Raw genomic sequence first — 19,163 nt, 5'->3', positions numbered from 1 at the left:
GCGATTGCAATAGTGCTTTAACTCGCAGTGTTACTTCAGCTTGTGATGACGCTTCAGCTCGAGGCTTCACTTCAGCTTCAGCTCACAGCTTCACTACAGCATCAGCTCGTGACCAGCCAGCAGCGCAGCAGTGCATTAAAGCATTTTGTCACGCGATCATGCAACGAGTCGCGAGCACGCAGCATACCATAAGCTCGTTCGTTAGGGGAAACGGAAGCCTACCAAGACTAGCGCAGCTCTGCCCTAGTCAAGGGGATTGAAGGGTGCCAGGAAGAAGGGCTTCTCCCAGATCGCGCAGTTCGCAGTTCGCAGTTACTTCGAGCCAGCGATTCATATAAGCTCCTCCCTCCTCCTTTCACCCAAAAGAGGAGGTATTATGAAGTGATGGAGTACTGTAGACCCTGGCAGCATTGCCACTAGATCTGGTGATAGTGTCTAACAAACGGTATCTCATTCCAGAGACTGCCAATGCTGCTCATCACCTTTTCAGCGAGCGATGCCCTTAACATGGGGTTGGTGGGCCACCTGATTAGGACTGAGTACTGGACCAAGGGGAGCATCACAGTCCATAGCAACGTTTTTGCTTTCAGAGATGAGAACCATCGAGTTCCCAGCATACCAAGTTCTTACCTTATGGGCCAACATCATCCTCAAGCAACGGGATGGGGTAATACAGAGGTTTCAAAGGCAGGTCTCGACTGAATGTTCAGAAAGAAATAGATATCTGTTTGAGGCTCGAGGTGAGAATGGCAGGTTCATCCTTGCCAAGATCTTTGGACATGATGTGTTGTACAATGCTAGCGGCATTTTCAAATTGATTTCAGATGCAGGTCTTCTGAATGCTATTTAACCTTTATAACATATTTTCCTTTCTGGTTTATACTGAATATTCTTTTAGTCTTGGTTTATAATAAACGATATTGGCGTTTAATGACCTACAATGTCAGGATGCCAGAGGACTTTAAATCATTCATTCATTCATTCACAGGCAGGTCCTTAAGACAGAGGTTACGAAGCTGCAAACGTCGACCTTGGAAGAACCTTCCCTCTTCAGCACCGAAGACGTAGAAAGAGCAACGGATGGTTGGAGGAAGACTAGCCTGAGGTTGTGGGTAACAGATGAGAACCTTCTTTACGGATGTATCAAAAGGTGGGGGCCCGTATGCTGCATCACACAGCGTCCTGGCTCTGGTCTAAGTCCGAAAGATCTCAGCATATAAATCTTCTGGAAATAAGGGCAGACTTTCTTGGCCCTGCAACAGTTTCTTCAGCTCCTTTCAGGTGACACCATGGTGTTGATGTGTAACAATACCACAGTAGTGACATATGCAAACAAGCAAGGTGGTACCTTTCCTCAACATCTTTGCCATCTAGCAGTGGGGATGCTAAGATGGGCAGAAAATAACTCGGTGTTGCTATCAGCTTGCTTCATTCCAGGCAAGTGTAATGTGCTCGCAGACAACCTGAGCAGAGTGACTCGGATAGTGGGCTGTCACGTATAAATAAATAATTTTAGACAAATGCCAAAATTATAAACTAAAGTAAATGCGCAGGACGTAGGGCGCCGGTTGCTGACGTATGACCTCATCTCCCCAATCCATGAAGTGTGGGAAGCAGTTTGAGCCACTTTCCTCATTATTTGGTATTTGCTGACCCAAGCACACATGTATTGAATCTGTTTCTATGTCAATAGGTACACCGGGGAGAGGGGATGGAGGGGGAGAACCAGTCTGGTGCAGTTGCATCACCTGCCACCGCTACCCCAAGGCGAGACAAACCCTCAACCCCCAACCCCCAACAATGTGTGGGAATAAGAACAGCTGGGAAAACAAGATTACCCCAGTCGAATAAGAGTTACGTTCGAGTCCCAGTAGTGAGTGGGCAACCAGCAATAGGCCCACCTGCCATGGTAAGCCTACCTCAACCATGGCAGGCGTCGATACGCTACGAGACATCTACTGTAATGACTTCTTTTTTAGTTGTAGCAATCTTGATCCTATAACTGTCTACCCCTGTGTCTGCTCTCCCTGCGTGTGTCTATAATTTACAAGTAAATTACCATTATGATAATTTGAAAGGCAGCTAGAGACTTTTATTTCTTCTGTTATGTAATTCCCAAGATTTCAAGTTCTATTTCACTCTATTTAAAGAAGATTTATGCTCATGTTTTATGTGAAAATTAACTTGGACAATAAATCCTCTTACGATGTAAAATTTGTCTAATTCACCGCCTCATCATTTATGTAATTGCCCACACCATATGGAGTTCTCTGACAGTGGACCTGTTCACAGCATCCCTGAATAGCAAGCTCCCGTTGTACTGCTCTCCTGTGCCAGATCCTCAAGAACTCTAGCAGTACACATTCCAACAACAGTGGGACGACATCCATGTCTATGCGTTAATCCCCGTTCTGCCTCATACAAAGTGTAATCAACAAAGTGATGACGTCCAACAACCTGGTAATGACCTTCATAGCTCCGCTATGGCATACAGATATTGCGGAATGGTTCCTGGACCTTCTTCAGCTGCTAGCAGAAGTCCCGAGAGAACTCCCTCCCTATCACAATCTATTCAGACGGCAACACGCGAAGATCTTCCACAAAACCATAAAGTCGCTACGTCTTCACGCATGGAGGTTATCCAGCATCTCCTCACAGGTTTTTCGCAACCTGTTGCAAAAAAGATATCTGGATACTTTGAGCAATCTTCAGCTGCAATGTACCAGGCAAAGTGGTTGGTCTTCTGTGGTTGGTGTTGTGGAAGAGGTCTCTCTCCCCTCGATGAAACTATCCTAGAGATAGCGTATTTTCTCGTATACCTTTGTGTGGAAAAATTCTTCTCGGTTTCAATGGTGAAAGGTAATTGCTCAGCCTTGAGCCTCGCCTTTAGATTAAAGGGAGTTAACATTTCCTCATTGTTGGAATTATCTCATACGGAGTTTCGAGCTTATCTGTTCTCAGTTGGAAGTTAGACCACCTCCATGGAACATCGTTCGTGTCTTTCGATTGTGAAAAGGAGCTCCCTATTAACCGTTACATCAGGCATCAGATTTTCATTTGACAGTGAAAACGGTCTTCCTGCTTGCTTTGGCCTCGGCCAAGAGAATAAGCAAACTTCATGGTCTATCCTACATCTTCCATTCAAGGGGATGGGGAAGAGGTAATGCTTGGCTTTGTCCCTGAGTTTATCGCCAAGACTCAAAATCCATGAGTAACGGATCATAAATTCAGGCCCTTCCGGATTGAGAGTTTCTGTAATGTAACTGACGACCCGGATAACTACTACTGCGCCTGGTGAGGGCTTTGAGGTGTTACCTCAAAAGAACTGCAGGAGCTCACCCCCAAGTGAGAGGTGTCTTCATCAGCACAGGGAAGGTTAAAAGAAGAATTGCCAAGAACGCCATCTTGGCGTAGATTCGTAAGGTCATAGATGGGTCCTTGCATCCTGATTCTTCTCCGTAGTCACGGAAACCTAGAGCTCATAATGTTAGGGGCATAAGTGCATGCCTAGCGTTCAAGAAAACTACTGTGGTGCCAGTCCTTCAGGCGGGTGTGTGGAAGCGTCAAACGACCCTCGCTGCCCAGAACCAACAAGACTTAACCCACAAGAACATGGATACGTTCTCCATCGGTCCTGTGGTAGCTACACAACAAGTTGTTTAAACATCTCAAGCTCCTTGATGACAAGTAGCAGATGCTAAAAGGCAGAGGTTATCCGGGATTAAGTCTTGGGTTAATGATAAGAAAGACTGGCTCCTTTCTTTCATCTTCCCCTCTCTAGGGGAACGGCTCAAATAGTACTCTGCAAGATGGCCTCCTCTGACTGCAGGTAATAACCATTTCCCTTGTTTAGCGTGGTATAGAATTATATACGTGTTATGTCTCCATTCCCCTTTGCGGGTAGGAATTTGGTAACGTCTATGGTTGGTTCAAAGAATCCTATGATCTTGGAGGATTCTTAATTAGACAAGTCACATAGTTAGTATTACACAATCACTTGGATTGCTCAGCCGCTAAAGCATGCTATTGCATGAGGTTTTAGCGAGGTGTCAGGGTTATTCCTCTTGATGCGTGTGTAGCACGGAGGAAAACCCAGGGTAAAAAACCAGCCGGTTGGTTAGGACTTCCACCCACCTTAGGGCGAGTCTTCTCTAATAGAGAGCGAAAGTATTTGTATTAGTTATGGAACAGATGACAAATTTGAAGTAATTTTTATTTTTCCTAACAATACAAACTTTGAGCTCTTTATACAAATTTGGCCTTCCATCACCTATCCTCCTGCAAGTCTTTCCTGCAATCAGAAGTGGTGAGACAACACAGGTGTGATAGCGGGGTAGCCGTACTACCCCTAATCCTCACCTCCTAACTAGTGGTGGGGTTGTTATACCTCAATAAAAGTTTTATGGCAACAGCCACCCGTTAAGATACTACCGTTAAAGAGTTATTGGGTCCTTTGACTGGCCAGACAGTACTACATTGGAACCTTTTCTGTGGTAAGGTTCATTTTCCCTTTGCCTACACATACATTGAGTAGTGTGACCTATTCTTTACATATTCTCCTCTGTCCTCATACACCTGACAACACTGAGATTACCAAACAATTCTTCTCTCAAGGGGTTAACTCCATCCATATACCAAGGTACTTCCCCCAATTTTGGGGGGTAGCCGACATCAACAAAGAAACAAAACAAAAAGGGGACCTCTACTCTCTACGTTCCTCCAGCCTAACCAGGAACTCTGCCGAGTTCAGCTGGTACTGCTAGGGTGCCACAGCCCAACCTCCCACATTATCCACCACAGATGAAGCTTCATAATGCTGAATCCCCTACTGCTGCTACCTCCGCGGTCATCTAAGGCACCGGAGGAAGCAGCAGGGCCTACCGGAACTGCGTCACAATCGCTCGCCATTCATTCCTATTTCTAGCACGCTCTCTTGCCTCTCTCACATCTATCCTCCTATCACCCAGAGCTTTCTTCACACCATCCATCCACCCAAACCTTGGCCTTCCTCTTGTACTTCTCCCATCAACTCTTGCATTCATCACCTTCTTTAGCAGACAGCCATTTTCCATTCTCTCAACATGGCCAAACCACCTCAACACATTCATATCCACTCTAGCCGCTAACTCATTTCTTACACCCGTTCTCACCCTCACCACTTCGTTCCTAACCCTATCTACTCGAGATACACCAGCCATACTTCTTAGACATTTCATCTCAAACACATTCAATTTTTGTCTCTCCGTCACTTTCATTCCCCACAACTCCGATCCATACATCACACTTGGTACAATCACTTTCTCATACAGAACTCTCTTTACATTCATGCCCAACTCTTTATTTTTTACTACTCCCTTAACTGGCCCCAACACTTTGCATCCTTCATTCACTCTGACGTACATCTGCTTCCACTCCACCATTTGCTGTAACAACAGACCCCAAGTACTTAAACTGATCCACCTCCTCAAGTAACTCTCCATTCAACATGACATTCAACCTTGCACCACCTTCCCTTCTCGTACATCTCATAACCTTACTCTTACCCACATTAACTCTCAACTTCCTTCTCTCACACACCCTTCCAAATTCTGTCACTAGTCGGTCAAGCTTCTCTTCTGTGTCTGCTACCAGTACAGTATCATCCACAAACAACAACTGATTTACCTCCCATTCATGATCATTCTCGTCTACCAGTTTTAATCCTCGTCCAAGCACTCGAGCATTCACCTCTTTCACCACTCTATCAACATACAAGTTAAACAACCACGGCGACATCACACATCCCTGTCTCAGCCCCACTCTCACCGGAAACCAATCGCTCACTTCATTTCCTATTCTAACACATGCTTTACTACCTTTGTAGAAACTTTTCACTGCTTGCAACAACCTTCCACCAACTCCATATAACCTCATCACATTCCACATTGCTTCCCTATCAACTCTATCATATGCTTTCTCCAAATCCATAAACGCAACATACACCTCCTTACCTTTTGCTAAATATTTCTCGCATATCTGCCTAACTGTAAAAATCTGATTCATACAACCCCTACCTCTTCTAAAACCACCCTGTACTTCCCAGATTGCATTCTCTGTTTTATCCTTAATCCTATTAATCATTACTCTACCATACACTTTTCCAACTACACTCAACAAACTAATACCTCTTGAATTACAACACTCATGCACATCTCCCTTACCCTTAAATACTGCACTGTAATTATTCAGCCTCTGTACCATGGTCTTCCACTGTCTTGGGTTAGAGTTCTCTTGCTTGAGGGTACACTTGGGCACACTATTGTATCTTATTTCTCTTCCTCTTATTTTGTTAAAGTTTTTATAGTTTATTTATAAAATATTCATGTGTTGTAACTGTTCTTAAGATATTTTATTTTAATTATTAATTACTTCTGTTATTTCCTTGTGATGAATGCAAGAGTTGATGGGAGAAGTGATCAAGAGTTGATGGGAGAAGTACAAGAGGAAGGCCACTGTATGGGTGGATTGATGGAGTGAAGAAAGCTCTGGGTGTTAGGAGAATAGATGTGAGAGAGACACGAGAGTGTGCTAGAAATAGGAATGAATGGCGAGCGATTGTGATGCAGTTCCGGTAGGCCTTGCTGTTTCCCCCGGTCACCTTGGATGACCGCGGAGGTAGCAGCAGTAGGGGATTCAGCTTTACGAAGCTTCATCTGTGGTTGAAAACGGGGGAGGGTGGGCTGTGGCACCCCTGGCAGTACCAGCCGAACTCGGTTGAGTCCCTTGTCAGGCTGGGAGGAACGTAGAGAGAAAAGGTCCCCGTTTTTTAATTTGTTTGATGTCGGCTACCCCCCAAAATTGGGTGAAGTGCCTTGGTATATGTATGTATGTAACTGTATTTCCTTGGTTCCTTTCCTCACTGGGCTATTTTCCCTGTTGGAGCCACTGGGCTTGTGGCATCATGCTTTTCCAACCTGGGTTGTAGCTTAGTAAGTAATAATAATAATAAGTCTTCTAGCTTCGGCAAAAAATATTAAAGAGCTCAAGGTTTGTATTGTTAGGAAAAATACAAATTACTTTAAATTTGAACATATTTCCTTTATTTAAAGGGAAACAACGACATTCCAAACTTTCAGAGACAAAATCAATAGGAACAACAGGGGAAGTTCATAGAAATAATTATATATTCCAAAAAATATTGGTCTACAGTATATGTTTTTCGGTGACCTAGTATGATCCTGTCACAGGAAGGTTAATGTCATCTGTACTAATGAAAATAGTATTTCTTTCAAAGTTTACATATAATTAGAGAATCATTGGAAGATTTTTTACAATGAGCTTTTATTTTTGAGGATCATTGCAAGTATTTTTACATTGAGTTTTATTTTTATGAGGCTGGATAATGAATAAGTTTTCACCTCTCCCTTTTGGTCTTGTACCCATTCTTTCTGAACTCCCATTGGTTGTAGGTCGTAATCTATCCCCATTTTCCATTATTTCTTGTGTCTTTTTATGTCTTTTTGAGGCACTGTATACCACATTATTCCACCACTTCCCAGTTTGCAATGTGATCACCCCTCAACATTCTGCTCTTAATCTTAACTAATAGTTTCAGCTTTTCAAGTTGTCTGTTTCTTTGTTTGTGCTCGTGTGTTATTAACTTTATATACTGTGCATAATTACCGCATTTCACAGCCTATAGTACACTTTTTTCCCAAAATTTGTGCGAAAAAATCGGCCTGCGTCTTATACATCGTAGGTGAAGCTTGAGACCTACCGTAGGCCTAGGCTAATCTAACCTAGCTTATGCTTGATAGTTTTATCTGCCCTAAACTCCATGCATCTTTATTATATTTTTATTCTTGGTATTATTGTATTATTACCGGTGTTTTAAAGATGACTTCGGTAAAATAAAAGCAATTGAATCTGAAATGCTGTGACTTAGCATTTATAAACATCAGCTGACAAAATGTAAACTTCTAGTTATAGTTGTGGTCTCAGCAACATTTTAACTTTTCCTTTCCTTAACCTTCGATAATTTTAATGGCATCGTTAATAACAGTAGTAATCAAATTTAGATTAGCATACTGTATTTATTTTTCATAAAAAATCCACCCTGATTCAAATTATCCTCACTCTTTCTTCAATCAAGCCCCATCTTCTCTGTCACATCATTCTGTCATTAGCAGTACTTTTGTTATCGTTGACTACACACAAAAAAAAATGGTTTTCCTCTTTAGGGATATGGCAGGTAAAATATTTGTATTAACATCTTTACTAAAAGCGCTTGGTATCGTTAGTTATCACTTGCACGGATAAATACAGTAGTTTGTTCGTTATGATTGACGATGAAATGTAAACAAGACTTTTTGTTTTAGGCAGCGTTTATTAGGAAAAAAATTATATAAAATCGCTCATTTCATTTATTTTGAATTACTAAGGTTAAAGTAAATAAAATAGAATTAATGATAACATTATTATTACTTAACCAATGCTTGGTAAGGTTTCTGTTGCTGCAAAAGCTAACTTATACATAGATATGTACATACGTTCGTTTGTTCTTTATCATTGGCGATGAAACTTAAACAAAGCAGTGGTTGTGGTTTTATGTTGCGTGTTTAGCAAAAGCATGATATAAAATTTTCTATTTAATTTATTTTGGATTTTTAAGCATACAACAAAAGCTTGCCTATGCACTGATGGTTTGGAATTCACCAATCGTCGTATACAGCAGATATGACCCAAATTCATTCAAATTTGACTTAATTACGATCTCATCGTAACTGAAGGTCGTCTTATGTGTGGAAATATACTGTATGTTTCTGCTCGTGTAATGTACAGCTAGAGTTTTCAACAATGTATGCTTAAATACACTTAAAACTATTTTCCTGAATCTGACTTGCTGAAATGAGGCTCGTCTTATAGGTCATGAAATATAGTAACTTGTATTGTGCAGACAATATTATTCATTGAAATTTTTCTTTTGTTTGGTAGTGTGTTATCACAGTCCTATCCATGTACACAAAGAATCAATGTAATTAATTACATATATCATTGTTTGTGGTAGAGGAGATAAAGCTAATTGTTAATTCCAAAATAGAAAATTGGTAGTATGGTGGTGGTGATTCTTTCATGATGATACGAAACAAACTTCTCTTCCCTCTTACTTTTGGTTTATTCTTCTTTCTTATCATTATAAAGAGCTTACACTTTCAGCAAGCCAAAATGACATGGGCTTGTTTAGCACTCTTTCTCAGAAAAGGGCCTATAAAATATAGGTAAAAAGAAGAGAGAAGTGGAAGAGTATCATGAAATAAATAACATTGTATAAAATTGAGTGTACTGTACAGTACATAAGTTACAAAAAATAATTAGATTATGCCATATTTAGCCTTGTGTCACGCACTTGAGCACAGTGTTAAAGTCTTACGTTTTTGGGGAAAATAAAAAAAATTTAACGACAGGACATTGGGGAATTATGTTGATGAATTTGCGCAGCATGTGTAGTATCCCTAGCCATGACACATGCAGTTTAGAATAGGTGCTTTGATTTCATTAACCAGAAGGACAACGTAGTTAAGGAACAAGTCCCTTACTCAAGAAGTTAGGGTGTATTTTATGTTGAATACTGCTTGACATGAACTGGAATTTTTAAATGTGATCTACTCATCATTTTCAGTGTGAATAGAGTGAAAATGATCATGAGCATTCCTGTACTAGAAACTACAATAATTTTCTAACTGGATAATTATATAACAACATAACATGTAAAAAGGACATATTACATGAAAAAATTATTAGAGAAAATACAAAGTTTTTGTCACCTTAACCAGGTACATTATATTGATTGATGTCTTTATTCTATCCATTGCATGTGATGCATTTTTAGGAAAATAACACTATCAGAAGCCTTCAAATGTCCCTCAAAACCCTTGAAAATTGTCATTGGGGGGGGGGGGGGTTGGGCAAAGCCCTTACAACTACCCCCCCCCCCCCCCCCCCCCACCACCACCACCACCACTAGGGCTTCGCCTTGGACCTGACAAGGATCCTGGCAGCTTAGTTGTCTCATGTGTTCACATCAGAATGGCTTGACAGCTTTATTATGCATACAGTAGCACCGTGTGTTATGAGCTTAATTTGTCTAGGGAGTGAGCTCGCAACATGAATGTTCATATCCTTTAACAATTTTTCCCATGAGGAATTAAAGGAAGTAACTGGATGTGTTCCACACATATCCATGAATACACATATTTTACTGTATATACCAGTTGTTAAGGGTTTCGTTATGTTAATTATTAAATTTAATCCCTAACATCAGAAGTGAATGAAAATTAATAATGCACATTGAAAAATAGAAATAATCAACAAATTAAATTACACAGTAACTTTGATAAGGGTTGTGGTTGGCGTGAGGGAGACGAGAGAGGAGGAGGAGGGGGTTACTGCTCGGAAGGAAACCCTCCCTCCACGAGAACTGGTAAAATATCAAAATTTCTCTATTTGAGTGATAAGATTTCTGAACACTTTGTTGTATGTTTTTATACATACGTTCAAATGTCACAAGGAAGTTATCAAAAGATGTCTACTTTTACATTTTCTTTAAAATGGCAAGGAAATGAGCCATTGCATTGTAGGTGAATAGATTTGCTGCTTACCCTGCTAAAGCCTTATTATTATTATTATTATTATTATTATTATTACTTGCTACAATCCTAGTTGGAAAAGCAGGATGCTATAAGCCCAGGGGCTCAACCAGGGAAAATAGCCCAGTGAGGAAAGGAAACAAGGAAAAATAAAATATAAGAACAGTAACAATAAAATAAAATATTTCCTATATAAACTATGAAATTTTAACAAAACAAGAGGAAGAGAGATACGATAGAATAGTGTGCCTGGGTGTACCCACAAGGAAGAGAACTCTAACCTAAGAAGTGGAAGGCCATGGTACAGAGGCTATGACACTACCCAAGACTAAAAAACAATGGTTTGATTTTGAAGTGTCCTAGAAGAGATCTTGCCATAGCTAAAGAGGGTCTTCTACCTTTACCAAGAGAAAAGTGGCCACTCAGCAATTACATTACAGTAGTTAACCCCGTGAGAGAAAAAGAATTGTTTGGTGATCTTAGTAGTGTCAGGTGTATGAGGTCAGAGGAGAATATGTAAAGAATAGGCCAGACTATTAAGTGTATGTGTAGGCAAAGTGAAAATGAACCGTAACCAGAGAGAAGGATTAAATGTGGTACTGTCTGGCCAGTCAAAGGACCCCATAATTCTTTAGCGGTAGTATCTCAACGGGTGGCTGGTGCCCTGGCCAACCTACTACCTCTATCTGGATGAACACAGCGTGAACACTGCGTGGGTGGCATACGAGCACCTCGTGGCTACATACTGTGCTTAAAATCAGTTTCTCTCGTATTTTTCCAAGAAGAATGCCCATACCATGCAAAATTTTTGCTAGCAGGCCAATGCAATACTTATAAGCCAATTCAAATTTGTATGCTCGTATCTAAAGTGACTCGTAACTGAAGTTAGTACAGCACTGTATAACAATTGATTCATACTGTTTATACCTTAAAAAAAAAAAATTAAAAAAAATGTGAGTGAATATACCGTAGATAAGGGAATGCAACCCCACAGACTGTTGAATGCAATAGTAGGGAGTGTGGGTTCATAAATGTGATTTTAGTTGCTGGTTATTTGTTGTTGCACGATAAACATTTAGCTGTTTTGGATTAGCAACAGTCATTTATTCATAACTCAAGTTTTCACTAGACAAATTTTCAGCTTTTTGTTCCTAAGAAATGCTTCAAAATATTTTTATTAGGATTTAGCTATGATGACCAAGATTGATGTGACAAATTCAGTAACTGAGTATTGTATGTGACAAATGTATGATTTGTGAATGTTATCACTTATATGCTTGGAAGGTTTTGTCTTTATCGTACTCTCCCAAAAATTGCTGATAGTAAAGTCAGAGGCTTATTTTTTCATCTTCAGTTATGCATATGTATAGATTTCAAGAGGTCTTGTTTGTAGGTAGGTTGGCTCCAGTGCTAGGCTGTATAGTCTTAATTCGTAAATCTAACCCGATTCCCTTACATTCCGTCTCTTTGAAGGTATTTCCAATATTAGGATGTTAAAATCTTTACTGTAGCATCAAGAGACATTGGTGAGTGAAAAATGGGGTCAATGTCTTTGGCAGTAGAAGGATATGATGCCTTAGGATTTTCCAGAGATGACATTTGTAAATGCAACTGTGTTAGTTTAATAAGAAGAATGTTGATAGTTACCACTAATTTGAATTTGTCTTGTAATCTCCAAATCCCAGTTCTACAAACCAGCATTTTGGATGTTTTTTTTTTTTTTTTTTTGAGAGAGAGAGAGTCACCTTCTAATAAATACAAGGTCTTATTTGCTATCTTAACTAATGAAGTGCTATTGTATACTGTTGGTATGGAATCAAATGGTATTAGCTTAAGTTAATAATTACTGTAGTTATTGGTAATACAGTTTAATAGATATATATCTATGAAACAATAGATTTTAAAATTTTTTCTTATACAAGATTGGACTTCAAACTTAATTTATCATAATGAGAAATCAGTTACCAGATTGTAATTTACTTTTTTTCTGCTTCTTCTTGAAAGGTATACCTTGTTTAGCCTATGGTATTGGAGCATCCTTCCTGATCAGCTGTGAGGAAAAGATTCATACACCAGAGGGAACTGTAACGATTTACTTCCTGTATGAAGAGGATCGTGGGGCCATGCATTGAAATTGTCTGGAAAAGCTGAAGATGCAGAAAGTAATTTCATATGGTCCTGAAGCATGGAAAGTGCTTCAGGGTGTGTTTTGTGTGTACAAGCCCTTTGATATGACTATTTCACACTTGAAAAAAGTCCTTATAAACAACTTGACACGAGATCTGAACATGCTTGAGCCTCGGCCTGCAGTCCCCTACATAGTTATTGAAGGTACTGTTAAATTTAATATTTTTACTATATTTACCTTCTTCATCTTATGTCAGCTTGTCAACATAAAAACAATTCCATCACTAAATACATGCGAAGCAATAGAGAGATGAGAGCGTGCCCACCATCAATATAGATCAAACACCATGAATCCAATCAGCCGACTGCTTCTCCGACAATCGCCCTCACTAACAATAACAACACGTGACCTGACGTCACTGTGATGTCATGTAAACAACTCATTTCTAAACTAATTATCGCTATATTGCCTATTTACTTGTTATAAAAATTTTTGAAAGTTTACTGAATGTTTAGGATGATAGGGAGGCAGATATACTTGCTGTTGCAGGTGTTGAGGTGCCGGTAATGGGAGATGAGAATGAGAGAGAGATTACAAGAGAGGAAGTGAGGAGAGTACTAGATGAAAAGAGAGTAGGAAAAGCATCCGGTATGGATGGTGTGAGAGCTGAGATGTTGAAGGAAGGGATGTGACTGTACTTGAATGGTTGGTTAGATTGTTTAATACAGTATGTGTTTTGTGTTGTCAATGGTACCAGTAGATTGGGTTTGTGCATGTATTGTACCACTATATAAGGGTAAGGGAGATGTGCATGCGTGTTGTAATTCAAGAGGTATTACAGGTATTGCTCGACTTATGACGGAGATTGGGACCGAGAGATGCGTCGTAAGTCGATTTCGTCATATGTCGAACTAAAAAAGTTAAGTTTCCGTAGATTTATTATGATGCGTTATAATTCGACAATCATCTCGACCATATTTTTATCAATATTGTATTACTGTCTATCATTATTCCATTTTCTTCTTTGAAAGGATATCATATGCTCTGTAAATGCATTTTTTGTATTCTAGTTTTCAATTTTGGAAGCATTTTACCTGTCAAGAATCACTTAAAATTTTGTTCATCTTTGGTTATGATCAGCTGATGTGAAAGTGCTGCTACCTACTGTATCAAAATATGGCGTACATGCGAATGGCATTGTTTTTTTTATTTCTTAACATATTAGAAATATCTTCATGATGAATATTACATCAGCGCCAATATGTTACAGAAAATCAGTTTCCATACAGTTCCTCTTATTATTAGGTATTATGCGAAATCGTTGTAGCTCTTTCTGCGTGTATGTGTGTGTGTGTGATCGCTCTGGCAATCACATGCGGGCAGTTAATTTCTAAAGCTTCATACAGTATTCAATTTTTCGTTCAATGTTACGCCTTCATATTACATTAGACATTATTGTGTTTAATTGTGGTTTATTAAAGCACATTCATATTTTATTTTTTAATTTCTTGAGCATTTCAATAATCAACAATTACTTTTGATTTACTTTAGGTTGGGAGATCAGCTGATCTCAAGGTCATGCTGCAGTACTACGATTATGTGCACATATAGTATGAATAACACCGATTTATATAATTTTAAATATTTAACTTAGCCGGTGAATATATAATAGCTGCAACTCTGTTGCTCGACAGACACATACATAAAAAACTCGCGAGCGATCGCTATGCAGGTTGCGGGTGTGCCCACCAGCGCCAACTGTCGGCCAGATACCACTCTCGGATGTAAACAAAACCTTCAATTTCTTCTCTGTCGACGTGTCGACAAGACGTACTTTTACTCGCTGTAGAACCTGGAGTTTTTCCCATCATATTTGGTGAAGTACTTTAATTTGGTTTGAGCTTTCGCAGTACAGGTGTTTTCTTCAAATAAATCCTTGAACTCTTTTTTGAATCGGATTAATTGTTGATGACTTAGATCGTTTTTTGGAATTTTCCCTTGACTAATTCAAAATGGCTGACCCTTCTCAAGTTCCCAAGTTTCGAAAGTGTAATGCTAGGGACTGTAAGAGGCGTCTTCCAAAGGCTTCTCTCGACCCTCACACTGTTTGTTCCAATTGTCGGGGTAAAACCTGTCAATTGGGAGATCGGTGTGAGGAATGCGTGGGCCTTTCGGAATTCGATTGGATCGAATTTGATAAATATACACGCAGACTAGAGAGAGATAGGGTAAGGAGAAGTTCTTCTAGGTCTGTAGATTTTTCCTCTCCACATGCCCCTGAACCTAATCCTTCCCCTGTAGTGGTTGTTCCTAACCCCCCTCCTAGCACTCAGGAACCGTCTATGCAAGACATGATGCGTGCTATTCATGCCTTGGGGGAGAGAGTTGAGGCTTTAGCAAGTGACCGGAATCAACTCATGGCGGACGTGAAGGAACTCAAGTGCCAAAGTGCCACGGCGGAAAGTGTCAAAGTGCCTAGTGTTTCGCAAAGTGTTGTGAACAGTGTTGCGACCGAGGGTTCGTCTGTTCGTGCCTGTCGTCCACCTAGTCCGGGACCTCTTGCAAGCTCCCAAGCCCAGGGGAGAAGCAATGTCGTACGACTTATGGGTTCGAGAGGCCTTGATCAGCGAACAGACGTTCCCTCTTTGGTATCAGGCGTATCTCGTCAAGATCGCCCCTACCATAAGACGAGAGAGCCCATTTTTACCTCGTCGTCCGAAGGTGTTTCACGTAAGAAACCTTGGACCAAGGTCTCTAGACCTTTAAAACGTAAGTCAGTCCCTTCAGGACAAGTCCAACGTCCCGGATGTAGCCACTGGGACAGTTCTGACCCGTTGCCGTCATCTGATGACTGCTCGCCGCCTAAGAGAGGCAAAGTTGTGCCGTCTCATTCGCTAACCCCGTCTGTTACCGCACCTGCTTCCGTAGACCCTAAATGGGTGTTACTGCAAGACATGCAGTCTAAGCTTGCGTCCTTGATGGAGGACTACAACGCTGAGAAGGTTTCCGTTGAACCTACTGGCCATCAGCCATCCAAGCGTTCTGTTGTGCGTCCTGTTGACGTGGATGTAGCTTTCTCGCGTCAACCAGTTGGGGTGGTACCTCCACCGATGCGACCCAGTGTGGATTTCCAGCCGCACGTTGACGTTAGGCAACGCACTGATGCGATTGGTGACGTTCAGGACGTTCATCAACCATCAGAGTTGACTTGTTTTAACGCGGTGCGTCAACCTCCGCAACCCGGTATGGTGTTGACTGCACAACCCAGACGGTCTAAACAGTCTCGGGTGGACGCTGTGCGTCCTCGCTCACCTGTTGTTGTTGACAGTTCCCAGACTGTTCAGCAGTTCCAGGACGCTGCGTCCGGCTCCGTCACGTATGCACCAGTGCGACCGGACTCTGCGAGTCAAACGTTGCCTACACCTTTGCCGTTTTCTCATCAGTTATCGGATGAGGAACTGTCAGATGAGGACGTTGCTGAACCACAGCCTGAGGATCAGCCTTCAGAATTAGATGAGCCTAAAGCAGTTCAACCATCCTTGGACTTTAGAAAAGTCATGGTTGTTTTTAAAGAGTTGTTCCCTGATCACTTTATTTCTGTGGCTCCTCGTTCGCCGCCGTCCGAGTTTGTCTTAGGCGTTCCTGCTACCATGCCTGCCTTTACGAAACTCGTTCTCTCTCGCTCATCCAAGAGAGCTTTACGGCTGTTAGGCGATTGGTTAGAGACCAAGAGGAGTTTAGGGAAGACGGCATTTGCCTTCCCCCCATCTAAACTCTCGTCTAGATCGAGCGTCTGGTATGCCACGGGAGAAGTTCTCGGCTTGGGAGTTCCTGCCTCTGCCCAGGGCGACTTCTCAAGTCTTGTAGACTCTCCCCGCCGCCTTGCCATGAGACGCTCGAAGATTAGTTGGTCACCCTCGGACCTGGACCACCTTCTTAAAGGCATATTTAGGGCGTTTGAAGTCTTTAACTTCCTGGACTGGTGTTTGGGAGCCCTGAGTAGGAAAATCTCATCTGCCGATAGGGATGTTTCCTTACTCATTATGTCCTGCATGGACAAGGCCGTCCGCGATGGGTCCAACGAGCTTGCCGCTTCATTCACGTCCGGAGTCCTTAAGAAACGAGAGTCTCTGTGCTCTTTACTGTCAGCAGGAGTGACGCCATGCCAAAGATCTGAGCTACTCTTTGCGCCCTTGTCTAAGTGCTTGTTTCCTGAAGTCTTGGTTAAGAAAATTGCCTTGTCTTTAGTGCAGAAGGACACCCACGATTTAGTTGCGTCCTCGGCTCGCAAAGCTCCCCCTTTGCCTGCCTTGTCTGCTAGACCTAGGATAGACACTCCAGCGTCCAGGTTTATCCCGCCCTTTCGTGGCAGAGCCTCCAGCAGGGGAGGTGCTCGTGCCGAAGGGAAGAGAGGAAAGAGGAAAGGATCCAAGTCCTCTAAGGGCAGAGTCTGACTGCCCGCAACTTCAGACAGCAGTAGGTGCCAGACTCAAGAACTTCTGGCAAGCCTGGGAGAATAGAGGCGCAGATCAACAATCTGTGAGGTTGCTCAGAGAGGGGTACAAAATCCCTTTTGTACGCAGACCTCCTCTAGCGACGTCCCCCATCGATCTCTCTCCCAGGTACCGAGAGGAAGAAAAGAGACAAGCCCTGAAACTGGAAGTGTGTCTTTTGCTAGAGAAGGGAGCGGTGGTCAAAGTCTCGGACCTTCAATCACCGGGGTTTTACAACCGTCTCTTCCTAGTATCAAAGAAGACAGGAGGTTGGAGACCGGTGCTAGACGTCAGTGCTCTGAATGTCTTTGTCACAAAGACGAAGTTTACCATGAGACCACAAAGTCAGTCCTAGCAGCGGTCAGAAAGGGAGACTGGATGTTCTCTCTAGACCTAAGGGACGCTTACTTCCACATCCCCATTCACTCAGACTCCCAACCTTTTCTGAGATTCGTCTTCGACGATGTGGTGTACCAGTTTCGGGCCCTGTGCTTTGGCCTAAGCACAGCTCCTCTCGTGTTTACGAGGCTTATGAGGAATGTGGCAAAATTCCTCCATTTATCGGACATCCGAGCCTCCCTTTATTTGGACGACTGGCTTCTCAGAGCCTCTTCCAGTCATCGCTGTCTGAAGGATCTCAATTGGACTCTAGATCTAACCAAGGAATTGGGACTCCTAGTCAACTTGGAAAAGTCACAGCTGGTCCCATCCCAAACTATTCTGTATTTAGGGATGGAGATTCACAGTCAAGTTTTTCGGGCTTTTCCGTCGGCCCCCAGAATAGATCAAGCCCTGCTCGTCATCCAGAAGATGTTGAAGAAAGAACGCTGCTCAGTCAGGCTTTGGATGAGTCTGGTAGGAACGCTGTCATCCCTGGAGCAATTTGTCTCGCTAGGAAGGCTACACCTCCGACCTCTACAATTCCATCTGGCTTTTCACTGGAAAAAGGACAAGACGCTAGAGGCGGTCTCGATCCCGATTTCCGAAAAGATAAAGACTTGTCTGACTTGATGGAAGGACAATATCAGCCTACGAGAGGGTCTTCCCCTGGCAGTTCAGAAACCCAACCACGTTCTCTTCTCGGACGCATCGGACTTGGGCTGGGGCGCGACGTTGGACGGTCGGGAATGCTCAGGTCTGTGGAACTCGAGTCAGAGGAGCATGCATATCAACAGCAAGGAGCTTTTGGCGGTTCATCTGGCCTTGATAAGCTTCGAGAGTCTCCTTCGAGGCAAGGTGGTGGAGGTCAACTCGGACAACACCACGGCCTTGGCGTACATTTCCAAACATGGAGGTACCCACTCATTGACTCTGTACGAGCTCGCAAGGGACCTGCTCATCTGGTCAAAAGATCGAGGCATCTCCCTAGTAACGAGGTTCATCCAGGGTGACTTGAACGTCCTAGCGGATTGTCTCAGTCGGAAAGGTCAAGTAATTCCAACCGAATGGACCCTCCACAAGGATGTGTGCAAGAGACTTTGGGCGGCTTGGGGTCAACCCACCATAGATCTCTTTGCAACCTCGCTGACCAAGAGGCTTCCAATCTATTGCTCTCCAGTCCCAGACCCAGCAGCAATACATATAGATGCCTTCCTCCTAGATTGGTCACACCTAGATCTTTACGCATTCCCACCATTCAAGATTGTCAACAAGGTACTGCAGAAATTCGCCTCTCACGAAGGGACAAGGTTGACGTTAGTTGCTCCCCTCTGGCCCGCGAAAGAATGGTTCACCGAGGTACTTCGATGGCTGGTAGACGTTCCCAGAAGTCTTCCTCTAAGAGTAGACCTTCTACGTCAGCCACACGTAAAGAAGGTACACCAAAGCCTCCACGCTCTTCGTCTGACTGCCTTCAGACTATCGAAAGACTCTCGAGAGCTAGAGGCTTTTTGAAGGAGGCAGCCAGTGCGATTGCTA

General features: G+C 42.3%; 2 protein-coding genes across 2 annotated transcripts in view; both read left to right on the top strand.

Moving 5' to 3' along the window:
* Positions 1 to 12,767, top strand: part of LOC137615186 (uncharacterized protein C15orf61) — a 549,979-nt gene extending 537,212 nt beyond the window's left edge. The window contains exon 5 of the mRNA XM_068344829.1: positions 12,630 to 12,767. Within this exon, the coding sequence (XP_068200930.1) occupies positions 12,630 to 12,757 (128 nt within the window). The 3' untranslated portion in view covers positions 12,758 to 12,767. The remainder of the gene's footprint in view (positions 1 to 12,629) is intronic.
* An 11-nt stretch (positions 12,768 to 12,778) lies between these two features.
* LOC137615185 (pseudouridylate synthase TRUB2, mitochondrial-like) overlaps positions 12,779 to 19,163 on the top strand; it is a 68,625-nt gene continuing 62,240 nt past the window's right edge. The window contains exon 1 of the mRNA XM_068344828.1: positions 12,779 to 12,956. Coding sequence (XP_068200929.1) covers positions 12,779 to 12,956 — 178 coding nt within the window. The remainder of the gene's footprint in view (positions 12,957 to 19,163) is intronic.

This window comes from Palaemon carinicauda, chromosome 21 (assembly GCF_036898095.1).
Source record: "Palaemon carinicauda isolate YSFRI2023 chromosome 21, ASM3689809v2, whole genome shotgun sequence".
NCBI classification, from domain to species: Eukaryota; Metazoa; Arthropoda; class Malacostraca; order Decapoda; family Palaemonidae; genus Palaemon; species Palaemon carinicauda.
Note: the sequence above shows the minus strand (reverse complement) of the source record. Positions and strands in the feature narration are given on the sequence as shown.